Source organism: Tupaia chinensis, unplaced genomic scaffold (assembly GCF_000334495.1).
Source record: "Tupaia chinensis unplaced genomic scaffold, TupChi_1.0 Scaffold000057_1, whole genome shotgun sequence".
Taxonomy (NCBI): Eukaryota; Metazoa; Chordata; class Mammalia; order Scandentia; family Tupaiidae; genus Tupaia; species Tupaia belangeri.
The window spans coordinates 4,357,265-4,370,133 of record NW_006159515.1 but is presented as its reverse complement, the minus strand read 5'-3'; the positions used below and the strand labels follow the sequence as shown (position 1 = coordinate 4,370,133).

General features: G+C 42.1%; 1 protein-coding gene across 1 annotated transcript in view; it reads left to right on the top strand.

Annotated features, from left to right (window-relative positions):
• The window catches only part of PCCA (propionyl-CoA carboxylase subunit alpha), a 398,674-nt gene that overhangs the window by 316,818 nt on the left and 68,987 nt on the right, over nt 1–12,869 (top strand). The window contains exon 22 of the mRNA XM_006141526.3: nt 2,343–2,396. Coding sequence (XP_006141588.1) covers nt 2,343–2,396 — 54 coding nt within the window. The remainder of the gene's footprint in view (nt 1–2,342; nt 2,397–12,869) is intronic.

Here is a 12,869-nt window from a genome sequence, read left to right as displayed (position 1 = left end):
ACTGTGCTTTGGGGGTCTTATTTAAGAAGTCTTTGCCTACCCCAATGTCTCCCAGAGTTTCCCCAGTATATTCCAGGAGGAGTTTTATAGTTTGAGGTCTTAGGTTTAGATCTTTGATCTGCCTTGAGTTGATTTTTGTCAAAGGTGAGAGGTAGGGGTTCAGATTCATCTTTCTGCAGGTGGAAATCCAGTTTTTCCAGCACCATTTGCTGAAGAGGTTTTCCTTTTCCCACTGGATTGACTGGTACCCCTTGACAAAAATCAGTTGACTGTTATGTTTGGGAATTTATTTCCGGGGACTCTATTCTGTTTCATTGGTCCACCTGTCTGTTCCTGTGCCAGTACCATGCTGTTTTGATTACCACAGCTTTGTAGTATATTTTTGGGTCAGGGAGTGAGATGCTGCCCACTCCACTCTTCTTGTGTGGAATTGCTTTGGCAATACGGGGTCTTTTATGATTCCAGACAAATTTGATGTAGAGACATTTTATCCTGCATAGCAGAACACTTGGCTGCAATTCTCCCCCAGCGGCTACAGTGTAGGCAAATTACTTTATTTAACTTTATTTATTTATTTAAAATTGACCAGAGAGGGACAGAGTATGAGAGAGAGAGAGAGAGAGAGAGAGAGAGAGAAAGAAAAGAAAGGTGAGAAAGCAAGCTGCCAGGTCCAGGACTCCAACTGGGGTTGGCCATATGGGAGTCCAGCACCCTTAACCACCATGCCACCTGCCAGCCCCAACTTTTTTTTTTTAAGAGAGACAGAGAGACAGAAAGCGAAAAATCCACCACTAACCCCCCACCCCCCGCAAGGTGAATGGTCACACCACAATCCTTTCTCCTCTTCTATTCTCCTCTCAGGGTTTTAGGCATACATGAGTATGTGCCCAGCATGAGTTTCAAGTCACCAGGTCTGGAACTCAGACAATAGTTTGCCATGTGGGAGTCCAGTGACATGTAACCATTATGCCATCTTTCCTTTTTATATTTCTCTGCCTTGGTTTCCTCATCTGTAGAATCTCGCCTCCCTCAATCAAGGAACCAGGCCTAGACTCGAAGTTCACTCAGGGATCTATGCCTGTGCCCGTCATGCTTTTCAGGCCAACCCAGGACTTTGGCTTCCAGCACTGTAGGGTGCTGGCACTACTGTTGTGCCACTGTGGCCCAACGGCTCGTTCTTTTTCTTTTCTTTCTTTCTTTTTATTTTTTCTTTTAAGGTTTTTGCCTTGGGGTGTGTGCGCTTGCTGGAGAGAGAGAGACAGAGACAGTGAGAGGGAAAGTGAGAAATATTCCCCAGTGACCACACCACAATCCCTTTTCCTCTGGCATGAGTTTGAAGCCCCCAAATCCAGAGGTCAAACCACGGTATGCCATGCGGAAGTCCCACAGTCTGCCATGTAGGAGTCCAGCGATGTAACCGCTACGTCATCTGCTCACCCCACTCATTCATTTTTAATAACAACTTTATTGAAATACAGTTCATAAACCATGCAAGACTCATCAAGTTAAAGTTACAGTTCAGCCCGACCACTATGGGATAGGCAGTAGGGGCGCTGTTGTGTGAAGCTGGAGACCATGAGGAGGGTTCACGTCCCTTGTGTGGGGAGATGGTCTTGGCGCGAAGCCCCTGTCGAAGCTGCCTGTATCTGTCATTCACTCTCTCTCTCAGAAATAAACTTTTATTTAAAAAGTGACAGTTCAGTGGTTTTTATTCTATTCACAAAGTTGTGCAGCTGTTACACAGTCACTTTTAGAACATTTTTATACCTCTAATTGCATATCCTAAACTATGAGCAGTTATTCTCCTTTTCCTCCCAACGCTCCTCCCAGGCGCAGTCCCCAGTCTGCTTTTTGTCTCTGTGGGTTTGCTTATTCTGGACATTTCTTTTTCTTTTTTTCTTTTTTTAAAAAAAATGTTATTTATTGACTTTTATTCATTATTATTACTATTTTTAATTTGCTTAAGGGCACTTGCGCTCACCAGAGAGAGATGGGGTGAGGGGCAGAAAGTTAGGAAACAAGTTGCCAGTTCCGAGACCCGAACCTTGGTTGGCCTGTGGGAGACCGCTGCCTTAACCACCATGGCACCTGCTGACTCCCTAAACATTTCTTATTCAATGGAATCATGTAGCACGTGATCCTTTGTAACTGACTTCTTCTGAGTAGATGTGTTAGTACTTCATTCCTTTCTGTGGCCAAATACTATTCCATTGTATTGGAAAACTTCATTTTGTTTATCCATTCATCATTTGATTGACATTCTGTTGTTTTGGCTATAACGAGCATTCATGTATACATTTTTCTGTGGGTGCAAATTCATTTTACTCCTTTTTTCTCCCCAGTGTCTTTCTCGAGAAGCAGGTGGAAACATGAGCATTCAGTTTCTTGGGACGGTGGTAAGTATAAAAGAAATATTACTTTGAGTATTCTCTTAATGTACAGAAAAAAAGAAGTGTTCAGCTAGTTTTAACCCCATGTGTTTGAACCTGGCTTCATCATGGTTTTATTTTGATGTTAAATTGAGATGTCCTTTTACAGAAATGGAGTTTTAATGTGTTAGACAAGTTTTCATAATATAATTATTTTAGCTACTTATGTCAGAGAAAATAAACTTTTAGTTTTTATTGAGTACTTCTTTTTTTCGATGGAAGATTATCTCCTAGTTCTTACAATAAAAGTGATAGCATATCTTATAAAGCTGCTTCTGAAAATGATACTTTTCCTTAGTTTTCTTTCTAGCTTTATTTATTCGATCCTTTTATATACACATTTCTAATGAAACAGGATAATAATTTTGTGTCTTGTTTTATTTATTTATTTATTTTTTGCTGAAGAACCTATTATTTTCCAAATTGCTATAAGCATGGTTTGAGTGGATCCATATTTAACATTCTGACATGTTGATGCAGCATACTTTACTTACCTCAAAATCCCGATGTTAAATATTTCAGTTCCTGCGACTGTTTTGCCTTTTCATGTAAGTCAACATGGGCCAAACTGTGGCCTCTTGTGAACCTACATGGGAGGGTCCCAGGTTCGCCTTCTGGGTTCTCCCTATACGTTCTGGGACACACGCATGCCTGTGTTCTGGGCTAGCTGGGACTCTGGGTGGATTACAGCATGAGGACCCCGTTGGGGAGCATTTCTCTATGTGTTTTTCTCATGAAAGAAATAACTAAATTAACTTATCATAAAAAGACAAATGAGTGACCAGCTTCATTTGTTTTGCTTTTTAATGTTTTAAATTATTTTCAAATATGAATAACTTTAAAAAAATATATATTTCCTTCTAAGTAGAATCATAGTATGAATAATGTTATAATTCATTATACATGTTAACCAATGATTTCATTTCTCTTTACAACATTACCCATGCTGTTAGAATACCACTTTGTACTCCCACTGTTAGCTATAATTTTCAAAATTATTTAACTTTATCTGCTGAAAAGTGGCATCCTTTATTAGTTATTACTCTTTTTACTTCTAAGTTTATAATTATTAATTGTAGTGTTATTATGATTTTCAAAATCTGTTAAGGATTTGTTGCCAAAGATACCTGTCTTAATTTTTATTTTTTATTGCTATTGTGTTTGAGTATTTCTCCATGTCTAGATTTATGAGGTATCATTTATCATTTATGAAATGTTTGTAAACTTAGAGTGCTTTATTTGGATTGTAGATTTACACTTGGTATTTTAGATAGCTCTATGAGTTTACTAAGATTATCAGAGAAGCTCATTGCTTACAGCTGAAAGGTGATAATTTTGCATCCATTGACATAAGAAGGATATTAAACATAATGTATGTTTATTTAGTACTTTGCCATTTATACACAGGGGTGTATGTACAGCTTATATATATCAAGTATCTGTGGAGTAACATATATATAGGCAGTTCCTCAGGGTAGCCTAAAATCTTTTAAAAGTTTATTTATTTCCTCCATTAGAGAGAGACAGAGAGACTGTACCCCTATCAGGGTTATAATGCCTCTGTTCACTGCTCGTCTTCTGCTAGCCCTGGATCTTGAGCACATGGGCATCTGGCATGTCAGGGAGGTCTCTGGATTTGAACCTGAAATCTTCCCATTTGGGTCAGCCTTGAAGAATACTGTATTTTACCACTGGGCCGTTGTTCTGCCCCATAACCTCAATTTTGAGTAATGGACCTAAAACTTGTTATTCTTGTTTTTCTGATTATTAAAGTAACACATGCCTACTGTAAAACAGTATTATATTATTGAAACGTACTGTATTCATATGGAGTGGTATTAGTGTTCTCCAGGGGAAGGAAAGAGAGAGAGACTGGCTTATTTTAAGGAATTAATTCTTGTCATTGTGGAGGCTTCGTATTTGGGTCTATTCTTTTGCTAATAAGAGAAAATACCAGAGTCCAGGTAATTTATAAAAATACATTATTCTGCTCATGGTTTGAAGGTCTGAGGTTCAGAAGCCACATATGGTGAGGGTCTTGTGGCTGCTTCACACTCGTGGAGGGCAAGAGTTTGTGCTTTAGTATCTGTCTCTCTCTTCTGGTCTGCCCTTTCTTTTATAAACCCACAGGAGTCAATCATGGGACCCTGGCCTAATGACTTTATTCCTAATCTCCTCCAAAGGCCCCACTTTCAGCATCATAGCTGATTAAATATTTACCCTCTTAATTTCCTCAAGCAAATCTCAGCCCATGATAGTGTGAGAATATTTAAATCTTAGCACATAAAACCAAAATCTGCAGGGTAGACCAGTAGACTGGAGACCCAGGGAGGAAGTGTAGTGTAAGTCCAAAGGTGAGCTGCTGGCTGAATTACTTCTTTCTTGGGGAGGTTAGCTTTTCCTTTTCCATTTAAAGGCCTTCTTTGATGGTTTGAGACACACCTGTATTATGAAGGGTGATCTGCTTTACCCAAAGTCTACTGATTTAAATGTTAATCTTATTCTAAAAAACACCCAGATATATCTGGGTGCCAAGATCTCTCTAGGTTGACACATAAATGATAACAGAAGTATATATCTGATTCCCAGAGATATTGAAATTATTAACAATAGATGTGTTCTTCTAGATATAGATTACATGTCTTTTCTTGCAATAATAAATCTTTGTTTTTCTTTTTTTTTGGAGAAGTTTTTGCTATAGGGCACATGCGCTCGCCAGACAGACAGAGAGACAGAGAGATAGAAAGCGAGAAATCACCCCCCTCAGCCCCCCGGGGGGAATGGCCACGCCGCAATCCCTTCTCCTCCATTCTCCTCTCGGGATCTTGGGCACGCACGCACACGCGCCTGGTGTGAGTTTAAGCCACGGGGTCCGGGCCTCGAACTGCGGTCAGCTATGTGGGAGTCCAGCGACATAGCCATTACGCTAACTGCTGGTCCCTGCAATAATAAATCTTTGACGTACTTCCATGTCAGTACTCAAAGATCTACCTTATTCTTTTTCATGGCTCCATGTCTTATGCAGATGTATAGAACTACCTTTTCCCCTCAGTGCTAATTCTGGAAAGGCGACTTGTGCTGTCTCTATTCCATATCAACCTGGCTTGGATTCTGATAGATTTCTCAAACCTCATATATTGACAGCGCAACTCTTGCTACTCACTGCCCCCTCCTCCAAAACAAGCATAGTTTCCCCTGCAGTCTTCCTTGTTTTGGAAAATGGCAACTTGAGCCAGCACCTTGACTCTGTCTTTGCTTCCTCTTTGTCTCCCCTCTCCTACTGCCTTACTCCTGGCCAGCCCTTCATCATCTCTTCTCTAAATGATTGTAGTAGACAGAGTCCTTCCACTTCCGCCCCTGCTCCCTAGACTACTGTTAATATGACAGAAGAAAATCCTCCTCTTAGAATAGAAATCAACTCAATTGGCCTTGCTCCTCTTCAGACATGTTGGCACATGCCTCAGGGCCACCCCACTGGCCTTTCTTCCCCCCAAAAGTTTGCACTGGGGGTTCCCTTGGGCTTCTGTGTAACAGTTGCTTTCTCAGGCAGGGCTTTCTTTTCACATCCCTTACAATTTTGATCACCCTTTCCAGCATTTTATTTCTGCTTTATTATTTTCCTTTAGCAGTTTTCTCTGTTAGATGCACTACAGATTTGGCTTTCTGATGTATTTGTTGTCTTCTTCTCCATGTGGATGTAGTAAACTGTAAGCCTAGGACTTCTTGTCTGTTTTGTTCAGTACCTGAGGTGCTTAACCAGGGAGTAGGATATATAGAAGTGGCACTCAGTGACCCCTTCGCAAATGAATGAATGAAATTGGCCAGTGCGGGATGTGAAATGTTGGACTTGAAAAAGAAAATTAAGGGGAACAAATACAGAAGCAAATGGAGAAAAAGAATGACTAGGGGATGTTTAGACCTTAGAGATGAATGAAGCTGTCTTCCTCAGGTAAGGAAACTTTGCCGTGAAAAGGATAACGTGAGGGACCTGGAGGTGGTGCAGCAGTAACACAACTGGGCTCACACGGGAAGGGCTCCAGTTCATGTCTTGGAGCCTCCTTGTGTGGGCTGAGCACGTGTGCATGTGCCATCGAACCAGCCTGGCTGAGGCTGTGGATGAAGAGTGGTGCGAAATCTCTGTTGAGGGTGCCTGTCTCCCCCAGTCAGCCATTAACAGAGTATCTTAAGAACAAATTGCTTGCTGCATAATCCAGTCATCCCTTTGTTGTACTACTAAGCACAGCTATTGTAGTCTGCTCAGATTCCCTGCTGTAGCTAAATGCAGTGGGTTGGGTGGCCTACACAACAGACATTTATTTCTCACAGTTCTGGAGGATAGGAAGTCCCAGATCAAGGTGCTAGCAAATTCAGTTCCTGATGAAGGCTCTCTTCCTGGCTGGCAGGCAGCTGCCTTCTGATATGCCCTTACATGACAGAGAGTGCACACTCTTTCTTTCTCCTCTTACCAGGATACTAACCCCAGTTTGGTGACCCCATTCTCATGACCTCCTCTAAGCCTAATCACCTCCCAAAGCTGTACCTCCAAAATACCGTGATTAGGGCTCTGACATGAATTTTGAGAAGATACAGGTATTCAGTCCATAACATACATTTACTTGGTAAGCTGTTAGCTGTATGTCCCAGAATTTTCCCAGGATATCTGTGCCTTTTTCAAATTTGAGTCACCTGGGATTTGTTTGCATGTTTTTGGAGAAACTATGAGTCTGTGCATATCAGATAGGATAAGTTCACAAAGAAATGAAAAGGCTACTATTTTAGATTACCAGAATCCCTTATTTGAGCTATGCTTCCCAATAAAGATACTTATGACTTTAGTAATGAAGAAGTTATCATTTTACTCCTAAGTTTTGTATTGTAGTCATTATTTATATTTAATTTTTAAAGTACTATAATATTGAGACCAATTGGTGGCATGGAGATAGGCACTGAACTCCCTCCCACATGACCGACCGCGGTTCGAGTACTGGACCTGGCAGCTTGCTTTCTCACTTTCCCTCTCTCTCTTTCTGTCTCTGAAGACTATAACAAGTTAAAAAAAAAAAAGATAACAAATAAATAGAACAAATAATTCTTTTAAAAATACTATAATATTAAGGCAAACATATGTCAGTGAGACTGATTTCTTTTTCTTACAAAAACAATGCCTATTGCCCCAAAAGGAAAATAAGATTACATTGAACAGCTTCTTCATGGCTGCAGAACTGGCATTTGCCCAGGGACTCAGGAGGACCTATCACGTCTGTCTTTGAAGCTTAGCCAGAGATCTTAATGAAACCAAATGATGCCGAGGTTCTTAAAGCTAATTTAAATCTCAAATTGTACATTTTAAATTAAGTTTTTATTGATAATAAATATACTTTATTTCTTATTAGCCTTGAAAGCCTGAATGATAATGTCAGTAGAATAAACATGTTTTACAAAGATTTACCATTAAGAACGCGATTAATATGACCCTTGATACACCAGCACAATTAGATTTCAGAGTAAGCATTTACGAAGTAACAGCGATTAATGACAACCATCGGAAACAATTTTGAACTCCATCAGTTTAACTCAGGAGGGTAAACTTAATATGATAATTCATCTAGTTGAATTGTATCAGCTTAGCAGGAAAGTATGTAAATATGTGACCCTTACCTAGCTTCTAAATGGATGCTGTGCTGATAGATTTATCAGTTCCATTAAAGAACTTTGGGGAACTTTGGAATTTCAGCAATTGTTCCCTTGGAGGCTGAAAACCCAACTTGATCTCATACTGGGACCATTCTGGTCTGCATATTTCCATAATTTGCCTTTGCTACTAATATGACAGCAAGACACAAATAACGGTTTCTAATAATATCAGATGGAGTTGTGGAGGACAGCATTTTAATGTAGTAAAAGACCTCCCCGTGGGGTTGTTATTGCCGCTATAGAACAGCAGACACACAGTTGCAACTGCAGTCTCTTAATTGATTCGTTTAATTAGCAAGAGCTGAAGCCTGGGCTGTATCTTGTCGTCCGATATCACAGGACGCAACATTTGCATCATTCATATTTATAGATAGATAAACATGATCTGAAAGTTCTGCTGCTTCCGAAAATCCACTTAGGGGTGTTGAACTGTAATAGCGCCAACTCTCTTTTGTTTGAAATCCAGATGATGGGAAAAGGAAAGGGCCTAGATTTGTTTTCATTGTTTTTCTTATCCATACACTTTTGAGAAGTAAACAGTGTGACATATTTTTGGTTATATATCATCTGTCCCCCACAGAAACAAAACAAAACCAAAAAACTGGAGGAGAAAGTGTGCACTCTCTGTCATGTAAGGGCATATGAACACCCTCAACTCACTTAATCTGATTTTTAAGAGTTTTTGCCAGAAGACATGCATGCTCACTGAGAGGAGAGAGACAGAGACAGAGAGAGGGAAAGTGAGAAATCACTCCCCAGGGCGGATGGCCATGCCACAATCCCTGCTCATCCATTATCCTCTCTTGAGATTTTGGCATGCACATCTGGCGTGATTTTCAAGCCTCTGGGTCTGGGACTCAACCTGTGCTTAGCCATTGGAAATCCAGCACTGTAAACACCACACCAAATGCTGGCCCTGCTCACTTAATTTTTATCTCTACACCATCTCTTTCTCTATATCAGAGGGTTTTAGGAAGACATGATGGCTTGTTGGGATTTGGTGCACACTAGGAGGCATCACTTCCTGCCTTTCCTAGCCTGCTATTGCAGCCACCCAAGTCCTGTTAGCCTTGGATTTCCACTGGTGCACCTGCCCTGGCATGGCCGCAGGCTGAACTGCCCCTCGGGCCTTGCCTGTGTAACCCAGGCTGCACTGGCCTCACTTCCCGTGGATGGGGAAAGGAGAGGGAGATGGGAAGTTTCTGGCCTAGAAACGAGAGCCTTCAGACTTTGTACCCACAAACACAGCACTCAGTCCCCACTGGGTCAAGCTCCCCTTCTGTCTGATCCTTTTCCCATCTAGCAGAAGGAAGCAGCTGGTGGCCAAACACCAGACATCTTGTGGAGGGCCGGAGAAGTTTCTACTTTTTACATAGATTTTTTAATGCTAATTACAATGTAAATCCATAGCCCTCTTTCCTGCATTTTTCCTTAAATTAAATTTCCTAAATTTTAGCCAAACTATAGGTAGAACAAGGTTTTATGAAATGGGCTATAAATGCAATTTTTAAAAAATTATTTAAAAATAGGGACCAGCAGATGGCATAGCAGTTACGTCACTGGACACCCACATGGCCAACCATGGTTCAAGTCTAAGACCTGCTGGCTGAAACTCACACTGGGCACACGTGCTTTTGTGCCCAAGATCCCAGAGGAGAATTGAAGAGAAGGGATGGCAGTATGACCATCACCCCTAGGGGGTGATTTCTCACTTTCCTTCTCACTGTCTCTCTCTCTCTGGTGAGTACACACACCATAAGCCAAACAACTCTCCAAAAAATATTTAAAAATATACAACAATGTTTTGCATGTGTGTGAGTCTTGATAGAGAGCACATGTGTACACATGTGTAAGAGAAAGATAGGCATCCTGTTGTGGTTTGGTCACACTACAATTTCCTTCTCCCAGACTTCCAGCTCACCAGGGTCCAGGGTATACATGCATGGACCTGGCATGTTTTCAGGCTGACCACGCAGGGGTCGGACGGAGCCAGCAGTCAGCCCTGTGGCTTACCACACTTCAGTTCAGTATGCTGTCGGCCATGAGGCCCCTAGTCTGGTCCTGTTAACACCATCTTTTATTTTCAGGGAGATATTTGCTACTAACACAATCTTAATCTTGACCACTATTCTTGTGGCAACATGTGTCCTTTGTACTAGTTAGTCTAAGAGTGAACTTTTGTAATATAACTAACTTTAGTTTCTGTTTCTTTGAAACTGGCATGCTTTGTTCACATAGAAGTTCACATCTTAATGCCCAATTGTGTGACGCATTTTGAACCAAAGTGTAAAAAGTGCCTTCCTGCTATGCCGTGTGCCAGGGAGTGGCTTTGCCATAAGTAGCAGTGTGGCTGCAAGAAAACAGGCAAACCAATGCCATGAGTGCATGGTAGGGGGGAGGTGAGGTATACAGCAGCTACTGTGGGAGCAGAGGAAACTGTAGCTCAACTAATTTGACATTTTTCTTTCGCTGATGCAAAACCTGTTTGTATCAGAAAAGTACTAAGTACAGGGCATAGCTCCTTTATTAAGAACCTGAATTTCAGGGACCAGCAGGTGGCATAGTGGTTATGTTGCTGGACTCCCACGTAGTGGATCATGGGTCGAGTCCTGGACTCAACGGCATAAAACTCACAGTGGGTGCATCCCAAAAGGAGAACAGAGAAGAATGTATTGTGGTGTGGCCATCCCCCAGGGGGTGATTTTTCGCTTTCTTTTTCTGTCTCTCCAGCAAATGCACATGCCCTGTAGTAAAAATCTCTCCCCCCCAAAAAGAACCTACATTTCATTTGTCAAGTATAGTTCAATAAACCTGGGAAGGAAAGAATCTGCATTTCACATCTTAGTAGACATTACATTTTGATAATGCACAGAGAGCCTCACTGTGGTCGTCAGCCATTCATCTTACATTGATTGTTCCTCTGTTATGAGACAGACAGGGAGTTCTGAATTCAAAGGAGGAGGATGTCCCTGTCATCAGTGAGATCACTGTCCTCTAAGGATAGAGAAATACAAATAATTAATTACAGTGTTGTGTGATAAGAATGATAATAAAGGTGTGTTTGAAGTCGAGGTATTCTAGGGCATGGATGAAAGAAGTGAAGAGGGCCCAGCCACAGTGGCACGCAGGGAGGGCCATCATGTAGGAGGCTGGAAGCCACATGGGAGGTCTGGGTTTGATTCCTCGCTGACCTGAACACACCAGGCATGTTTACAGAGGTCTGTAATCCTCGCTCATTGTGATGCTGGGGTGGGAGGATCGCAGCACAGCAAGACCTTGTGGGGGAAAGAGCCTCTCTATTTCTTTGTTTTTCTCTTTTTCCTGCTCTCCTTCCTCCTCTCCCTGACCTCACTCTCTTGTCTCCCTCTCCCTTCTTTTCTCCCTCTTCTTCCTCCTTACTCTTCGTCCCTCTCTCACACAAGAAGGGTAAAAACAGAAGTGGAGAAACCCAAATAGCCCCCAGTCGATGTGTGTAGCTCATGCTGCAACTCTCAGGATGGATCGAGTTGACTAGCAGCAGAAGGCATTGCAGATAGAGGGCAACGGCATCTCCAAAACTCTGGACGGCAGGTTCAGAAACCACATTCCATGCTTAAGGCAGAGAAAAAGAAGGGGGAAATGAACAAAGGTGCACCGAGGCATGAAGATGCGCTAGGCCTTTGAGGAAGAACACGGGGCTAGTGGAATGCCAGACAGGGTGACAGGAATCTGTGCGGGAGATGACATTCGAATGGCAGGATCATCTGGGACACTGGGCTGTATCCTTTAGACTTAAGAGGCATTGATGGGTTAGAAAGATGAAGGGTTTGAAAGAAGAGAGTCACAATATTGCTAGAGATTGTTTTCTTTTTTGTTTTTCTCTCCCTCCCTCCCTTCCCTCCTTCCCTCCCTTCCTCCCTCCCTTCCCTCCTTCCTTCCAAGAGAACTCGTGTGGAAGTAGGTAAATAAAGAAGAGGGATATTCAGAGGTGTGTGTAGGATCTGCTATCCAATTACATGTGTCAGGCAGCACTGAAGATGATGCCAAGGTTTCTAAAGCAATAACCAATGCAATTATTTGAGAGAGAAAAAGGAAGAGAAGAAGTTTACCAGAGAAAGGGTGGAGTATGAAATAAGTTGGATTTTGACTCTCTTAAGTTTGAAGTGCTTGGGAGACATCTATGTTATAAGAGAGATTTCCAAGATGAGTAAGCCATGGAGCACCTTAGAATTACTTGTAAAAATCAGTCACCCCAAATTCTTTGGAAGGTTGTCGAATTAGAACATGTGGAATGATGAGGTATGTGTTCACAGGACATTTCCATGATCCACTACCAGCCTGCTGGTGAATCCTGGGGTGGGTGGGAGGAGGGGAAGAATTATCAGTAAAGTTTGTCTGCCTGCATTTGAACCTCAGCTCTCCCATCTATTGGCCGTGAACTCAGATGAGTCAGTTAACCTCTCTTGTCCTCAAAATCCTCATCAGGAGACCAGCAGTTAGCGTAATGGCTATGTCGCTGAACTCCCATGTAGCCGACCATGGTTCGAGGCCCGGACCCGGTGGCTTAAACTCACGTCGGGCGCATGTGCATGCGTGCCCAAGAACCCGAGAGGAGAATGGGGGAGAAGGGATTGCGGTGTGGCCACCCCCACCCTGGGGGGGGTGATTTCTCGCTTTCTGTCTGTCTCTGTTCTTCTGGTGAGCGCACGTGCCCTATAGCAAAAAAAAAAAAAAAAAAAAAAAACACCCCCAAAAAAAAAAGGCACT